General features: G+C 41.0%; 1 protein-coding gene across 1 annotated transcript in view; it reads left to right on the top strand.

Annotated features, from left to right (window-relative positions):
• lamc3 (laminin, gamma 3) overlaps positions 1-16,760 on the top strand; it is a 224,770-nt gene that overhangs the window by 111,148 nt on the left and 96,862 nt on the right. Inside the window, exons 7-9 of the mRNA XM_047372964.1 lie at positions 5,168-5,266; positions 6,001-6,137; positions 10,572-10,691. Of these exons, the coding sequence (XP_047228920.1) occupies positions 5,168-5,266; positions 6,001-6,137; positions 10,572-10,691 (356 nt within the window). The remainder of the gene's footprint in view (positions 1-5,167; positions 5,267-6,000; positions 6,138-10,571; positions 10,692-16,760) is intronic.

Here is a 16,760-nt window from a genome sequence, read left to right on the forward strand (position 1 = left end):
ATATTAAAATATTAATATATTAAATAATATATTCATATTTATTTAACATTATATAGTTCTGTATATAATATCTGTATTTCAATTAGAAAGGCTTTTCTGGTTTGGTTACCTTTCTAATCCAAAAGCATAGTACTTAAATATTAGTGTAACCCAAAGGTTTACTAGAGTAATTGCTTGGGTATAGAAACATGTTCATTATCTCCAATGCTCTGTAATTACTAGGTTCATGGCTTGCAGTTAATGCACAAAAATCAATATTTTGAAATTAACATAGACTGAAATTACTACTTGAAGCTGCTAAGAACCATCAAGAGACTGAGAGGTTTCCTTTGCCTCTAGAGAGTTATTGTGTCTTTTTAAAGCTTTTGTTCTGATAACACCACATAATTGAACTGAGGGTGTTTAGTGCGAATACAAGCAGTCATTATCTTACTAACAGTGGATACTCTGAAGATCAGTGAGAATTTTACTGTAGGAGTCAAGCTAACTGGTATTTTCCAGCTAAAACAACTCAACACAAAACATCAAGCAACTAGTGATGTCTACACCATGTTGCATTTGCATGCAACATATTTATTTTGCACTGACAAAATGTCCGTAATGCTTTGCTAACTGCATGCAGTGCAACTGAAATTATTGCACTGAGCCATTAGGAGTTGTTCTGTCTTCCTAACTAATAGTACGTCTTGTGTGTGGTCTGGTTCATATACTGTATGTCCTTCCCAAAACAAATACAGCATTTAGCCATAAGTATTGGGTCATCGTCTCCAAATCATTGAACTCCTGTGTTACAATCGCTTTAATGGCCATATGTGTATTTGATCATGTGGTGGCATGCTGGACTTTAGAGCAATGGTGGCATTTTCTCTGCATTGACAAGTCATGCTTCTATGTATGGCAGTCCAATGGATGATTCTGGGTTTGTTAGCTGCCAGGAGAATGGCATTCACCGCATTGCATTGTGTATGGTGTAAATTTGGATGCACAGGGGATTATGGTTTGGGGTTGTTCTTCTGGACTTATGCTCGGCTTCTTAGTTCCAGCCAAAGGAAATCTTAATGGATCGTTATACCAAGACATTTTAAGTAATGTCAGCATTACCTTTGTGGCAATGGTTTGGGGATGGGCCCTTCCTGCTTCAATATGACTACAAACCAGTGCACAAAGCAAGGTCCATAAAGACATGGATGAGCAAGATTCATGTGAAAGATCTTGATTGTTCTGCACAGAGTCCAGGGTGTGTCAAGCCGTCATTTCCAACATCAGTGTCTGACCTCACCAAAGTGTTTCTGGAAGAATGGTCAAACATTCCCATAAATGATCTCCTAAAGCTTGTGGTGGAAATTCTTCGCAGTAGCTGCAAAGACTAGACTAACATCATATTAAACCCTGTTGATTAGGAATGGGATATCATTCAAATCCATGTGTATGTGAAGGCAAACTAGCAAATACTTTTGACAGAATACTGTATATGTTACCTTAGTTTGGAAAATCAGTTAATCTCACTATCTCCAGTTGTTGGATTGGAATTATACCCATGAACCTGGTAGTCAAGCCGATTTTACAATAGGGTTTATTCAGCAACCTCAAATACACTGTTGCACATCGAAATATTCTTGTAGTTCATTCAAGAAACAACTGACACAGTAATCATCTGTCTCATGTGAAAACAAACAATATGGAATCCCATTAAGTTTTCAAATTTGAGTTCCGTTGGCTGACATTTGGAGAAATTGGCATAAATAGCTTGATCACCCCACCAAAACTTATCTTTGATTCTCTAAATGGAGGTCACTTTAACAGCTTAACCAGACATAGACTACTCATAGCAACACTGGACATCAGTTAAGAAAAAACTTCCTTAACCAACTGAAATTCTCGGAGGTACTGATAGGCATTTTCTAGTCCAAAACTTTTATTTTTCTTCTAATTTTCTAACTAGCAATGATTATTCTATAATATATTCAAGAATCACTGTCTATTTCTAGGCTTTAAACATCACTGTAGTGTTTACAGTAGTATACATTTTCAGCAGTCGGTTCAGTCACTTGATGTTATTCCATTAATAAGTTAAGTGCAGTCAAATATAACACTTGCTTGATGTTTGATGTGCACACCATTTTGAGATGAAGCGAGGGAACTATTGTACCCTGTGCATTGTAGATACCGTTGTCCCAACAGTCGTAACAAAAGCTTATTTCTTTGTAAATAATTTAGATATATCTCAACCAGGAGTCAAATTATTTCAGCTAAACATTTTTACTGTTGTAATATTGTAGGCCTTTCTGTTTAAAACTTTTAAACAAGGGCCTCCTATTGTGCTGTCAAGTAGCTTGAAAAGGTAAAGTTGTTTATAATTTAAAAAATAGCAGCAAATGACATTTCAGTTTGACATTTACATTTAGCAGATCATTTGATTAGGTCATGGTTTCAGTAGTAGGTAATGTTATAGATCCAACTAAAGTCAAATGTATAATTCCCACTAAGCATCAAAGTTGTTTGCTTCATCTATTATTTATATATATATATATATATATATATATATATATATATATATATATATATATATATAATTTGTGTGGTATTTATTTCTATAGCTTGATGTTCTAATCTTAGCGTTGATTTAATAAATCTTTTTCTACCAATGCTAAAAACATACAATCTCCACCAAAGATAGAACAAATCTGTAAGTTTAAACAAATATCCATTGTAATTATATTTAATAAGTAAATAATTAGTAAATGGACAGTAGTTTGCTATTAATAATGCTTAATTCATTACTGTGTTTTCAATAACCTCTTGCCACATATGGTCTGGGTTTGTTGGCGGTGTACCATCCTATTTAACAGGACAACAAAACCTTTTTGTTGTCAACAGGACAACAAATAACGCCAGAAAACAATTTTAGCTGCTGCCAATGTGGCCATAAAATTATCTACATTCTCCAAATTGGCTAAATCATAATGTTTTATAGTGTCTAGGTAGCAAAATGTATGTACAGTTGAAACCAGATATTTTAATAAACAAAAAACAGCTAACATTTTTTTAAAAGTTAAGTTCTTAAATCAGACTAAACTTTTTCTAGTTTAGGTACATTAGGATTAGAAAGATTATCTCTAGCTTTTGAGGAAAAAAGGGGGTGAGTTGTAAGTAAAAGAACATCATCCCAACTGTGCACTGAGGCTATACCAAGACCATTTTGTGTGGGTGCTTTGCCGTGTTCTGAAATACCTTCAGTTAGATGCTTCTTGTGGCCACCTACCAGTTTCTGACATTCATCCGAGGGACGTTTGTCCTACTCCTTAATTTTAGCTCTAAGATGTTTGAAGGGTTTCTTGCATGGACAGCCTGTTTCAAGTCACCCTACAGCAACTCAGTGGGATTGAGGTTTGGTCTTTAATCTGACCAAGAATTTTCAATTTTCTTAGTTCTCACCAGTCCTTGGTGGACTTATGGGTATGTTTTGGATCATTGGCATGTTGCAGGGTACAGTTCTGATTTGACTTTGTTGCATAGATGGTCTCACATGGTAGAATTCATGGTGGATTCTATGATAATATGAATCACTATTAGTCTTATTGTCCAGAGAATGTTCCAGAAGTCCTTATCTGTGTGTGCATCCTCTCTTGCAAACTTTGGTGTTTCATCTTCATCCTAAAACACCTCCCATTAAAAGTTTGGTTGCACGTGTGCACTTTCTCATTAACAGCAAGAGCCATGTACATGCGCAGGCAATATGATTTGCCTTTGAGATTTTAGCCATTTTAAGCAAATATAAATGTTTAATGTAATAATTTATTTCCAACCAGAGCTTATATTCCTTGAAAATGATATTATATGTGAAGTTTGAAAATAATTGTTTTTCTGATCTAACTTTCAGATTCAATGCTTTAAGGTTTTCAGTATTAGGTCCAAATCCGTTAGATAAGACAGCATATATACTCTTTCTAGTTCTTGTTAGTCAGTCAACTGACTGACTTTTACCTTGTTTATACTTCAATAAATCTTGTGGATTTTACTTATCGGATTGGTCTAAACGTTTTATATATTTCTTTGTTCTCATGCCTTGGCTACAATACTCCACATATGTCCTTAAATAATAATTGTTTCCTCTGTTTGCATGCATGCATGCACGCACGCACACACACACACACACACACACACACACACACACACACACACACACACACACACACAATGCCTAATGTCATTCATGCAGCAAACTCCGGCAGCTCAAAGGGGGAATTACCTGGACCACTAGAGCAGAAACAACTATAGGCAGCTTGTGTTGGGATAATTTAATTATTTATAATGGCACCTCATTTAAATACATTCTGTGTTACAGTCTCAAACAAAAGGAATCAATGAATTAACACAATCAAACATATTTGGACATAATTCAAATGAATGTCGACTGACATGCTTTCTCACTTGGGTGTTATCGCCGTTACACATCTTTGTGTTTTACAGCTTGTCTCCTAAACCTAGTTTGTTGTGTCAATGTATGTGATTAAAGGTCATACCATAGCATCTCAGTTGGAATGTAGTCAGTATTTCCTTCAGATGTGGGCTTGTTGGTCTGCTTCGGATCATTATCCGCTGCATAACCTAAGTGCGCCTGAGCTTAAGCACTTTTGGCACGGCAGTCCAAAGAACATTTTCCCTGATAGTCCTGAGGATCAACCATCCATTGTCTATGCCTGCTTATCTATTCAGTCTATTCAGGTTGGGGGGGCCTTGTGCTCATCCCCAGTGGCCATTGGGTGAGAGGTTGCCAGTCCATCACAGGGTAACACAGAAAGATGAATGGCAAACGTTGATAGATAGATAGATAGATAGATAGATAGATAGATAGATAGATAGATAGATAGATAGATAGATAGATAGATAGATAGATAGATAGATAGATAGATAGATAGATAGATAGATAGATAGATAGATAGATAGATAGATAGATAGATAGATAGATAGATAGATAGATAGATAGATAGATAGATAGATAGATAGATAGATAGATAGATAGATAGATAGATAGATAGATAGATAGATAGATAGATAGATAGATAGATAGATAGATAGATAGATAGATAGATAGATAGATTGATTGATTTGCAATCAGACAAATAGCTAGATTTGTAATCATCTTTACATCATTTCTTGTCTGTAGGCTGTGTGAGTGCAACCCCAGCGGGAGTTTGGATCACTGCTCATCTCTGGATGGGCATTGCTACTGTAAACTAAACGTGGAGGGGCAGAGCTGTAATAGGTGGGTGAGAAGTATGTTTCTTATGTCACCTATGTGCGCATGTAGCCTGTGGTTGCTAGGGTAACTATTAAAGTCCCTCATTATAAAAACAACTCATGTTTTTCATTGCAACTGTAACATTACATCTTATAATCATGGGAAATAATGTTCCTCAACATGAATTACACAGAATATCCCTTGAAGCTAGGTCACCACTCTAAACACATGCTCCAAAAAGAAGGAATTTAAGGAAAGAGAAGGCAAACATTTCACCTATTTTGTTTGTTGTTTGCTTGTTTTGAGGACTGTCACGGTGTAATCAACTGTTTCCATCTTTTATATTTTTCTCCAGGACAAACAATCAAACTGATACACTCATTGTTTCACTGGAAACACTCACAGGTCCAGATCACCCACTCCTGGACCACTGAATCATTCATTGCTCCATTTTTTACTTTTTTTTCACTGAATTTCACAGCTCATTGAACAAGTTCATCCCCTATGTAATGTGACTGGTGCAAGGGGTGATTTTAGTGGTATTCCTATCCCACCCATAAGCCAGTAGCTGTGTAGATCAGAGCTCATGAGCCTCAGCCCCACAGTGTGCATCAGCCAGTGCCTCAGTGGTTAAACCCTAAAAGATAATGAGAATGTGGGATGCATTAAATTGTTTAAAAGCAGATGTGGGCACATTATCTGCATCTTCGGTTCCTTTGTGACTATGATTGTGTGCACATTTGTGTATGAATATTCAGATGCAAGCCAGGATTTTTCAACATGCAAAGAGAACACCCAGCAGGCTGCCAGACATGTTTTTGCTTCGGTCACTCACTGGCCTGCTACTCATCCAGTCACTACAGTAGGATTGAAATCACCTCAGACTTTTTTGAAGGTACTGTCAAAGCTAATCAACCATAATTTCTGCAATTTTTTTGTTTGATACGTTCATTTCTATTGTTTTATACTTTCTGCTGTGTGTTCACCTGCCTACTTTAGCTCCATGTATTTTATTGAGTTCATATTGGGGGTATAGGGGCATGGGAGTTAAAATAAAATAAATAAATAAAATAAAACTGCTCTTTGGACTTGCTGATACCACTCACTTACAAAAGCATCAAATAATCTTCCACCATGTCTAAATCACTTGTGAGGCAGCATTTTGGGAACTCGGTAGAAACAAAATGGTTACAGAGTGAACTATTCAGCTAGGTTATCGCTCAGCTTTCATGATCAGTTCTTGCAATATGCATTTAGCACCATTTCAAGACATATTTCAGATTAACAGTGTGTTAGTAAATTATCCAAAAGAGCTATATGTCGTAATGTACAAATACATTTGAAAGAGAACAGAAAAACCCCTCTCAAATAATACTGATGTCTGTACTTAAAAAATATTAAAGTGGCAGAATTTGAAAAGCCGCAATAGGAACAGAACCACCACCTTAACGTGGTGGAGGGGTTTGAGTGCTCAAATGATCCTAGAGGCTATGTTGTCTGGGGCCTAAATGCCCCTGGTAGGGTCTCCCATGGCAAACAGGCTCTAGGTGATGGGTCAGACAGAGTGGTTCAAGAATCCCTCATGAGGACCAAAATATCGAGGCACATGACGTCGCCCGGTACGGCGGAGCCGGGGTCCCACCCTGGAGCCAGGCCTGAGGTCGGGACTCGTCGGAGAGCGCCTGGTGGCCGGGTTGCTCCTCGCGGGACCCGGCCGGGCCAAGCCCGAACGAGAGACGCGAGGCCATCACCCAGTGGGCCCACCACCTGCAGGGGGAACCATGAGGGACCGGTGCAAAGAGTGGCGGACGAAGGTGGCGGACGAAGGTGGAGACCTCAGCGGCCCGATCTCCGGATGCTTAGGCTGGCTCTAGGGACGTGGAATGTCACGTTGCTGGGGGGGAAGGAGCCTGAGCTTGTGCGGGAGGTCGAGAGATATTGACTAGAAATAGTCGGGCTCGCCTCCACGCACAGCGTGGGCTCTGGAACCCATCTCCTTGAGAGGGGTTGGACTCTCTTCTACTCTGGAGTGGCCCACGGGGAGAGGCGGCGGGCTGGTGTGGGTTTGCTTATTGCCCCCCAGCTCAGCCGTCTCGTGTTGGGGTTTACCCCAGTGGATGAGAGGGTCGTATCCCTGTGCCTTCGGGTTGGGGACAGGTCTCTGACTATCATTTCAGCCTACGGGCCGAGTGGTAGTGCAGAGTACCCGGCCTTCTTGGCGTCCCTGTCGGGGGTGCTGGATAGTGCCCCTCCCGGGGACTCCATTAATCTGCTGGGGGACTTCAACGCCCACGTGGGGAACGACAGTGACACCTGGAGAGGCGTAATCGGGAGGAATGGCCTCCCCGATCTGAATCCGAGTGGTGTTTTGTTATTGGACTTCTGTGTTAGTCACGGATTGTCCATAACGAACACCATGTTCAAACATAAGGGTGTCCATCAGTGCACTTGGCACCAGGACACCCTAGGCAGGAGGTCGATGATCGACTTTGTTGTCGTATCATCAGACCTTCGGCCGCATGTATTGGACACTCGGGTGAAGAGAGGGGCTGAGCTGTCCACTGATCACCACCTGGTGGTGAGTTGGATCCGCTGGAGGAGGTGAAAGCCAGACAGACTTGGCAGGCCCAAGCGCATAGTGAGGGTCTGCTGGGAATGCCTGGCGGAGCCCTCAGCCAGGGATGTATTCAACTCCCACCTCCGGGAGAGCTTCGACCAGATCCCGGGGGATGTTGGCGACATAGAGTCCGAGTGGACCATGTTCTCCGCATTTATTGTTGATGCTGCTGCCCGTAGCTGCGGCCGTAAGGTCTACGGTGCCTGTCGCGGCGGCAATCCCAGAACCCGTGGTGGACACCGGCAGTAAGGGATGCTGTCAAGCTGAAGAAGGAGTCCTATCGGCTGTGGTTAGCTTGTGGGACTCCTGAGGCGGCTGACGGGTACCGAGAGGCCAAGCGTACTGCGGCCCGGGCTGTGGCAGAGGCAAAAACGCGGGCCTGGGAGGAGTTCGGTGAGGCCATGGATGACTACCGGTTGGCCTCGAAGCGATTCTGGCAAACCGTCCGGCGCCTCAGGAGGGGGAAGCAGTGCTTCGCCAACACTGTTTATACTGGGGGTGGGAGACTGCTGACCTTGACTGAGGACATTACTGGGCGGTGGAAGGAGTACTTTGAGGATCTCTTCAATCCTGCCATCACACATTCCGTGGTGGAAACAGAGGCTGGGGACTCGGGGTTGGACTCTTTCATCACCCAGGCTGAAGTCACCGAGGTGGTTAAAAAGCTCTGCGGTGGCAAGGCTTTGGGGGTGGATGAGATCCCCCCTGAGTCTCTGGATGTTGTGGGGCTGTCATGGTTGACACGCCTCTTCAACATTGTGTGGTGGTCGGGGACAGTGCCTCTGGACTGGCAGACTGGGGTGGTGATCCCCCTTCATAAGAAGGGGGACCGGAGGGTGTGTCCCAACTACAGGGGGATCACACTTCTCAGCCTCCCTGGTAAGGCCTACGCCAGGGTATTGGAGAGGAGAGTCCGGCCGATAGTCGAACCTCGGCTTCAGGAGGAGCAGTGTGGTTTTCGTCCCGGCCGTGGAACACTGGACCAGCTCTATACCCTCTAAAGGGTGCTCGAGGGTTCATGGGAGTGTGCCAAACCGGTTCACATGTGTTTTGTGGACCTGGAGAAGGCATTCGACTGTGTCCCTCGTGATGCCCTGTGGGGGGTGCTCCAGGAGTATGGAATCGGGGGCCCTTTATCAGGGGCCATCCGGTTCCTTTTGTGGATGACGTGGTCCTGCTGGCCCCCTCTAGCCAAGACCTACAGCATGCGCTGTGGCGGTTCGCAGCCGAGTGTGAAGCGGCTGGGATGAGGATCAGCTCCTCCAAGTCCAAGGCCATGGTACTCGACCGGAAAAGGGTGGCTTGTCCTCTTCAGGTTGGAGGGGAGTTCCTGCCTCAAGTGGAGGAGTTTAAGTATCTCGGGGTCTTGTTCACGAGTGAGGGAAGAATGGAGCGGGAGATCGACAGACGGATCGGTGTGGCTGCCAAAGTAATGGGGGCACTGTGCCGGTCCGTTGTGGTGAAGAGAGAGCTGAGCCGAAAAGCAAAGCTCTCAATTTACCGCTCGGTCTACGTTCCTACCCTCACCTATGGCCATGAACTTTGGGTCATGACCGAAAGAACGAGATCCCAGATACAAGCGGCTGAAATGAGCTTTCTCCGTAGGGTGGCCTGGCACTCCCTTAGAGATAGGGTGAGGAGCTTGGCCATCCGGGAGGGGCTCGGAGTAGAGCCGCTGCTCCTCCACATCGAGAGGAGCCAGTTGAGGTGGCTCGGGCATCTATACCGGATGCCTCCTGGACGCCTTCCTCGGGAGGTGTTCCAGGCACGTCCCACCGAGAGGAGGCCCAGGGGACGGCCCAGGACACGCTGGAGGGACTATAACTCTCGGCTGGCCTGGGAACGCCTTGGGCTCCCCCTGGAGGAGCTGGAGGAGGTGTCTGGAGAGATGGATGTCTGGGCGTCTCTGCTGAGTCTGCTGCCCCCGCGACCCGGTCCCGGATAAGCGGAAGACGACGAGTACGAGTACGAGGAATATGGACTTTATAGGGGGCTAATTAGGGGCCAATGAAGTGTTTATTTATGTACCAAATATTTTAAGGTATAAATAGCTCTAAATAATAACATACCATGTACTCTGTAAAAACAAATCTTGTTTTGTTGGACACTTTTGCTGGACCAAAAACCTTAGCAACTTTGGCAATAAGCGTTATGTTATGCTGATGCTATGTTGTTAACAGGTATGAATGAAAAAGACAAGTGATTTTTTTATGTTAGTCCTGGAAATTCTTAAAACTGCAACCCAGGATATGAAATAAAAAACAGTTTTGTCTGCAACGTAATCATCAGAGGTGGTAGAAGTACACCTATTAACAGCTAAGAAAAATTGTCCTGAACTCATGTCACAAGAGTCAATTTATTTGTAAACAAATAAGGACATTGTCAATATCTGCTTTGTCGTTTTGATGTATGAACAGAAGGATCTGCAAAACTTTAACACAAAAATGCATTAACAGTTTTGATGACAGAAAAATATTCTCAGAAATGACAGAAAAAACTCAAACAGATATAAATGAATATATGGACTGCCTTGATTTTTTTTCTGTGAAATGGCATGTATAAAAAGATTAACCAATTTAATATTTCAATTTTTGATTGTGCGTTTTTTAAACCGAAACATATCCTTGCAAACTGTAATTTTTAAATATGTTCTCGTTATGAAGCACAGGAGGATAATGAGATTCCTAATTTTAAAACTCCATTTGCTCATAGACCAGGATGGTTGGTGGGGAGAGTTCTCCGGAGGACTGGAGTACTCCCTGCTGTGGAAGGAAGGCGAAGTCTACCTACTGCCTCTTAATGAGGAAGACACTGGTTTCTACAGAGCCCCTGGTGAGTCTGAAAGCAAAATAGCAAACATATGAACTAATCCATAAAATTGTATTTCTATTTTTAAACTCAGTGGATAGATTTAATACATATAATAACAAATTACCTGTAATGAAATTTTAAACTTAAATGGATTTTTCTGCAGTGTGGTGTCAGGAGTTTGGTTAAGCTGGGTTTTTGCAATTTTTCTATGTCATCAGTTACTGAATTTGCAAGAAATATAGAGGATTTAAGATAAATATTTTATGTGGATTTTTGTTTGGTATTTTAACACCCTTTCACTTTGTCCACCCACCTTTTCATGCAATTTGACGTCTTTGAAAAAGCACGTCCAAAGCCACAGACGCCATAGTGTTGTCATTGAGCTTAGTGCTTAAGTAAGACTGGGCATGGGCTGATTTCTAAAATCAATGCATGCAAAAGTTTTAAAAAGTAGTGGTTTAAAAATTTTAGTTGTTTTCATGAGGTGCCAGCGAAAGGGCTGGAGTGATTGGAGTTTCCACTGGTATGTTTAGAAAATAGTGTAACACAGAGTTGTCACTGCTCCACCAGTTGGTGCAAACTGCCAGTCAGCTGGCTACATAGGGACTCTAACACTTTACCCTTTCCTAACATAAAAAACAAATTCAGCTGACAAATGTCCTGTCTTAAAAAACAGTCATCTTGTAGAAACTAAATAACCAATGTTAGGGTAATATCCTTTAAATCTACAGGTTTTAAAAGGCAAAGTTTTAGAGGTGGTATAATTTTTAGGTAATGTTTTGTGAAGTTTCTATCAATAATAGTTGCCTTAACTGTTGTAGAAAGAGAGCATTTTACAGTGAGTTTGTTGAAAAGTAAATAAATCCTCAGTGTGATGGAAGGCTAACAACTACTTAGATGCTAATGTTATGTTAAATGATGCTGCTAAGTGTATCAATCCGGCTGATCAGCTCAATCAGGTGGTCGTGGGTCCGGGGCGGCAACTTCCAAAAACTGCAGGATCTGATTCCTTGAGGTGACAAAGACTTCTTGGTGGAATGTCCCAGACTCTGGAATAGTCTGCCTCTAAATATTAGATCCAGACAAACAGTGAAACTTTTTAAATCTCTACTGAAGACACATTTTTATTAACTAGCTTTTAGCAATGTTTACCAAAATGTTTTTGTTTTAACTGCCATAGTTGTTGTTTTAGTTGTTTGAATTGTCTTATTTTTATTTATATTTTTATATTTTTATTCCATCTCTGCCATGCATTTTTAGTTATTGTTGTTGTATTTTAGTCTGTAAATCATTTGAGGCAACATCAGTTGTTAAAAATGTGCTATAGAAATATGCTTAACCTTGCCCTCAACATTTAAAGCTGCTGGTTGAATTGACCAGCGTAACAAAGAAATATGTAACTTGTTACAACGTTTTTCACTGTTTTAAAACAGTGACAAATCTTGTAATATGGGACATTTAATAATATAGCTATTGTTTATACTAATATAGCATTGTAAGTTTTTGGTTAAGCCTTTACAAAAGGCTATGCAGAATGAGAAATAATAAATATATAGTAATAGCAAAACTTACAAAAATGGAAATCAGGGGTACGGGGTACGGGGAGCATGGCAGAGAACGGAGGCAATGGAAGAAACCAGCAAGGTGGGAAGAGAAATCAGGGGCTTTGGTACTGAGACAGAGGTGGAGTGAGGGCAAGCAAACCAGAACAGCTAATCAGAGGAAATGAGTCGCTGCTGAGGAAGAGAAAAAGGCAGAGCAGCTGAAGGAGGGAGACTAATTTAAAAGATACAGAGCTTAGCAGAAACCCAAGGAAATATCTCACAGCAATCTAGATGGAAACAAAATAATACATTAACAAGACAGTCAGAGACTGCATACCTCCAGCACCCAACGCCGGGTTACTGTATTAAAAAAAATCCTGCATCTGGGTCAAGATCCAGATCACCACCAACATTTTATGGATTTTAACTTGGGCAAATGCACAACTTTGGTAAAAACAACACAAAAACTCATAAGAATAACTAGTTTCTTAAGGGGCTCTCCCATCTCTCGATCTGCAGCAGGGGAGACAATTAACACACACACAGACAGACAAACAAACTCAACTGAAAACATTGCCTCCTTGCTGGAGGTAAAAAGGAAAACACCCACCAATAAAGAGCACAGGAAAATTAACCAAAGACATTAAGACCTAAGGAACATAAACAGCAAGGAATACACACACCACAGAAAATTCAAACCCAGACACCCAGGATCATTACAATTACGTTTTGCATTTATGTCTTTTAATTTTTTAGTTTGCTTATGATACACTAAATATGTTTGTAAAGCCGTTTCACTTGGACTGGTTTTATTCAGTGAAAATGTGTATAATATTGCCTAAAGTGATGATATATATTTCATAAACCCTCCAGTTGGTAAATGTTAATCATTTCTTGTAATGTCGTTTGCTTGTCTTTGTTGTTCCTCCCTGTTTTCCTGCCTTTTTGCAGCAGTTCATACAATGGTTATTCTGATATCATTACTTACAAAAATAACCTCTCAGAGCCATTAGAAGATAAGGAAATAATCTGTCCAAGCTACTAGACTTTGAGCCCCATTCTATCAGCTGCCCCAGCAGCAAAGGCCTGATGGAATTGAATGTCTTGGCAAAGCTGGAGAACCAACAAAGTGAAAATTGGCTTGACTTCCTCTTGTCTCCGCTAAGCCGGTTTTGGCCATCATCTTCTTTGAGCCTCTCTGGCCGTGACGCAGACCTTGGCTAGAAGCAGAGCAGGAGCAATCCCATTAACCCTGTAGTCTCAGGATTTTTAATGCCCAGAATGCGTGATCACAGAGAACAACTTCATCTTGGGGCGTCTTTTTTTAGACGGATGAGAAGCGCTCAGCTGAAAGAGGCTGCGACAAATCATGGTGGTCTGGCATAATTTGTCAAACATCAATAGAAATGCATTACTAAGTCACGGACATGCCAGTTTTAATTTGTGAATCTGTGGGTATAACTCTAGAATGTATAACTATTTGCTGTGACACATAGTAGACATTAATAAACATGGAAATATACAGTTAATTATGTATTTTGTGGCTGCCGTCATTTTCTTAGTCTTCTGTGGTGTCTCTGAAGGCCACATTGCACAGATTAGTATCCCAACTGGCTAAGAACAGCTTTGTGACACCATTCTTATCTACTCTGTGCAGCATTTGTTTATGGTTTATCGCTACATAATGTATACACACATTTGTTACAGTGGCATTCCTAATAATGATCTAATTTTCTCTTGCCTTTCTCATAGTTGTGCATGTGTAAAGTCACTTTAAAGATTAGCCCAGAGTGGCAGCCACTTTGGAAAAGGCTCTAGTTTTCTCTCTCTACTCCGGCTGTTTTTATTTGGATTTTTGCACTAAAATCCCTCCAATGTGCTTCTTCACAAGTGTTGAAGATAATTCTGAGTGACATCACAACGTCTAGCATTACACAAAATGTCATTCTTTGATTGAATGTGTTTTTCTCACCTTAGTTTGCCTTGGACTTGCTCATATTTAATAATCTGTGATTTTGTTGAATTCCCAGCGAGAACGAGGCACTGTTTAGGGTATATGCAGCAAAAATAACAGCCTTAGCAGAGCAGTGGACAGCACTTCACAGATGTTCCTTCTCAACAGTCCTCGACAAAGATGGTTGGCCAGAATTGAATGTTTCAGACAGTGTGAAAGAAATTTGAAAACAGAATTGCACTCAACCTTTTTTTAATTCCTCTTGACAGTTAAGCCAACCTGGTGCTTACACCAGCTGGGGTGTCAGAATTGCTCCTTCTTTTTCCCTGCATGAAGAGGTTTCATTTTTGTAAACATCTTGAATTGCCTCCCCTCAATTGTTTTTTCTTTAGTTAAAATCCGTCAAGTCATAAATTAATGCAGGTAGACAGTCATGAGTGTGTTTGTGCTTCTGCACTTACAGACACTCTTTCTTTTAAGTCTTGCCACTTCTTTTTCCGTCTTATCCTAGACGTCTGCTTGACGTCTGCATGGTGTACGCAGAATTCCAGTCCCTTTGGCAACTTTAAGTGTAGCTGCCAAGAAGTGTCACAGACAGACAAAAAGTCTATTCCAAAACAGTTACTTTGACCTGTCTCCAATACCTGTGGTCACCACTTGAATATGTTGGACAGTGACGGTAGCTGTCTTGACCGGGCAGAGTTTCATACCGATGGGGGCATTGTGTATCTCAAGAACTCGATGCCATCTGCTGAAAAGCCTTTAATGTTGATCTTTCTTTCTATCAGTGGAACAAGTCGAGCTGCTAAGCCTGAAGCGGGAGCAAGGCTCAAAGAAAACAGGACAAATGTGAAGAAGAGGCAAAGGAGGACAGAATTTTAATGAACTTTCCCTGTAGCAGAAAGAAAGGGAGCACAATATGGTTACACTTATGCTAAGCTCATGAGAGAAAGAGGACCCTTTAAAGCATCCTTTGGCTTCCTGTCACTCATACCACTGCTGCTGCAAATGTTCACTGCAACCCTGCATGCAAGTTTGTCTAGTGGGATTGCTTTCTAGAAATAAACAAAATCCAAAAGACCTGTGGTGGATGCAAATGAACTAATCGAGAGGAAAGACATTGCTAATCCCTCATTCAAAATCAAATTAAAATTTAATTTCAGGGACATATTTGCCTATAAAAAAGCAGTCTTCCCCTTAAGAAATTATTATTTTGTGTTTGATTTCTCATATCTGTTTTTGTTAAGCTTTGTCCTGCTGTTACTGATCTTCACCACTTGTGACTTTAAGGGCTACAATTTCACATTTCACAATTTCACATTTCAAGTCCATTATATTCTATCAAAGACAGCTCAAAAGAATAATAAGAAACACAACTTTCCTTTTACACTTTAAGCCTTGCCATTATGTCATGTTTCTCACTCTCTGGCAGCCTGAAAGAACGGGTTTTCTTTTAAACAGCTCCTTACAGCGCTGCACCTCACCAGTATGGTTAAAAAGCTGAATTACAGTCATTTTCACTCAGCAACTATTTTAAATCATCGAAGAGTGTTGTTGTCAGTGCAACCGGTACACACCGATTACAAAGAAGTACAGTTTTTCAGCTTCCAACCAGCTGGTCACTGTTCAAGGCTGGTCAACATAATTTTTCAGTACATCTCTACTTTTTATATGGCTGCTTTTAAATATTCCCATTACATTCAAAATTCATTTTTGGTGCCATATTTTGTTAGATTTTATTTCAAATATATTTTATGTGTACTTCCTATTTTTTCTTATACTGTGATTTATTTGTATGGTTTAATGAATTTTACTATTTTATTTTACTCTGTTGAATGAGATATTTTCTTGAGCACCCCTGTTTTGCTGATAAAGTACCACATTTATTTGCTAGGTTATATCGTCTCTATTACTGTGATTTACTTCTGATTAATATTTCTGTTTCATTTACATGGTTAAGAAATGTCTGGTGAGTCTGTCCCTTTGTTTTTTAACTTTTGTAAAGCACTTTGAGGCACATGTAACTGTTTGAAACATGGATGACAAACATTGATAGCCTAATAGTTTAAAAGAAACATTTCCCTTCATAATTTGGTTTTCTATTATGTAAAGTACACCTGGAGGATGTCCAGTGCAATTTGTAAAACTGAACAGTTTGTCTATCCAGCCTTTGCCCTGGTTTCCATGGCAGCCACTGATAAAGCCTCAGTGGCACTTATGCAAGGCAGCAATAATTTAATCGGAGAGAGCTGACTTCATTGAGGTGAAGAGAAGCCTACCTTTAATTGATTGGGAGCTGCTCCACTATTCACAAAAAGTTATCCAGGCATCTGTCACTGCTGGCAGTGGCACAATCAACAGGTTTCTAATTTTTTTGAACGATGTAAGAAAACTAATTGAAAATCAGATATTACAGGCTTACATTTTTTTCTGGAAAACCCGGGTATCATTTATAAGAAATCACTCAATAATACAACTATCAAAGCTCCATGAAGCAGTTACAAATATGCCTAATAGTAAAGTTCCAGGACCTTATGGCTTCCCTGCAGATTTCTGCCCACTGCTGGCCCCCACCTTCCAACAGATAAAATA

The sequence above is a fragment of the Girardinichthys multiradiatus genome, chromosome 8 (genome assembly GCF_021462225.1).
Source record: "Girardinichthys multiradiatus isolate DD_20200921_A chromosome 8, DD_fGirMul_XY1, whole genome shotgun sequence".
NCBI classification, from domain to species: domain Eukaryota; kingdom Metazoa; phylum Chordata; class Actinopteri; order Cyprinodontiformes; family Goodeidae; genus Girardinichthys; species Girardinichthys multiradiatus.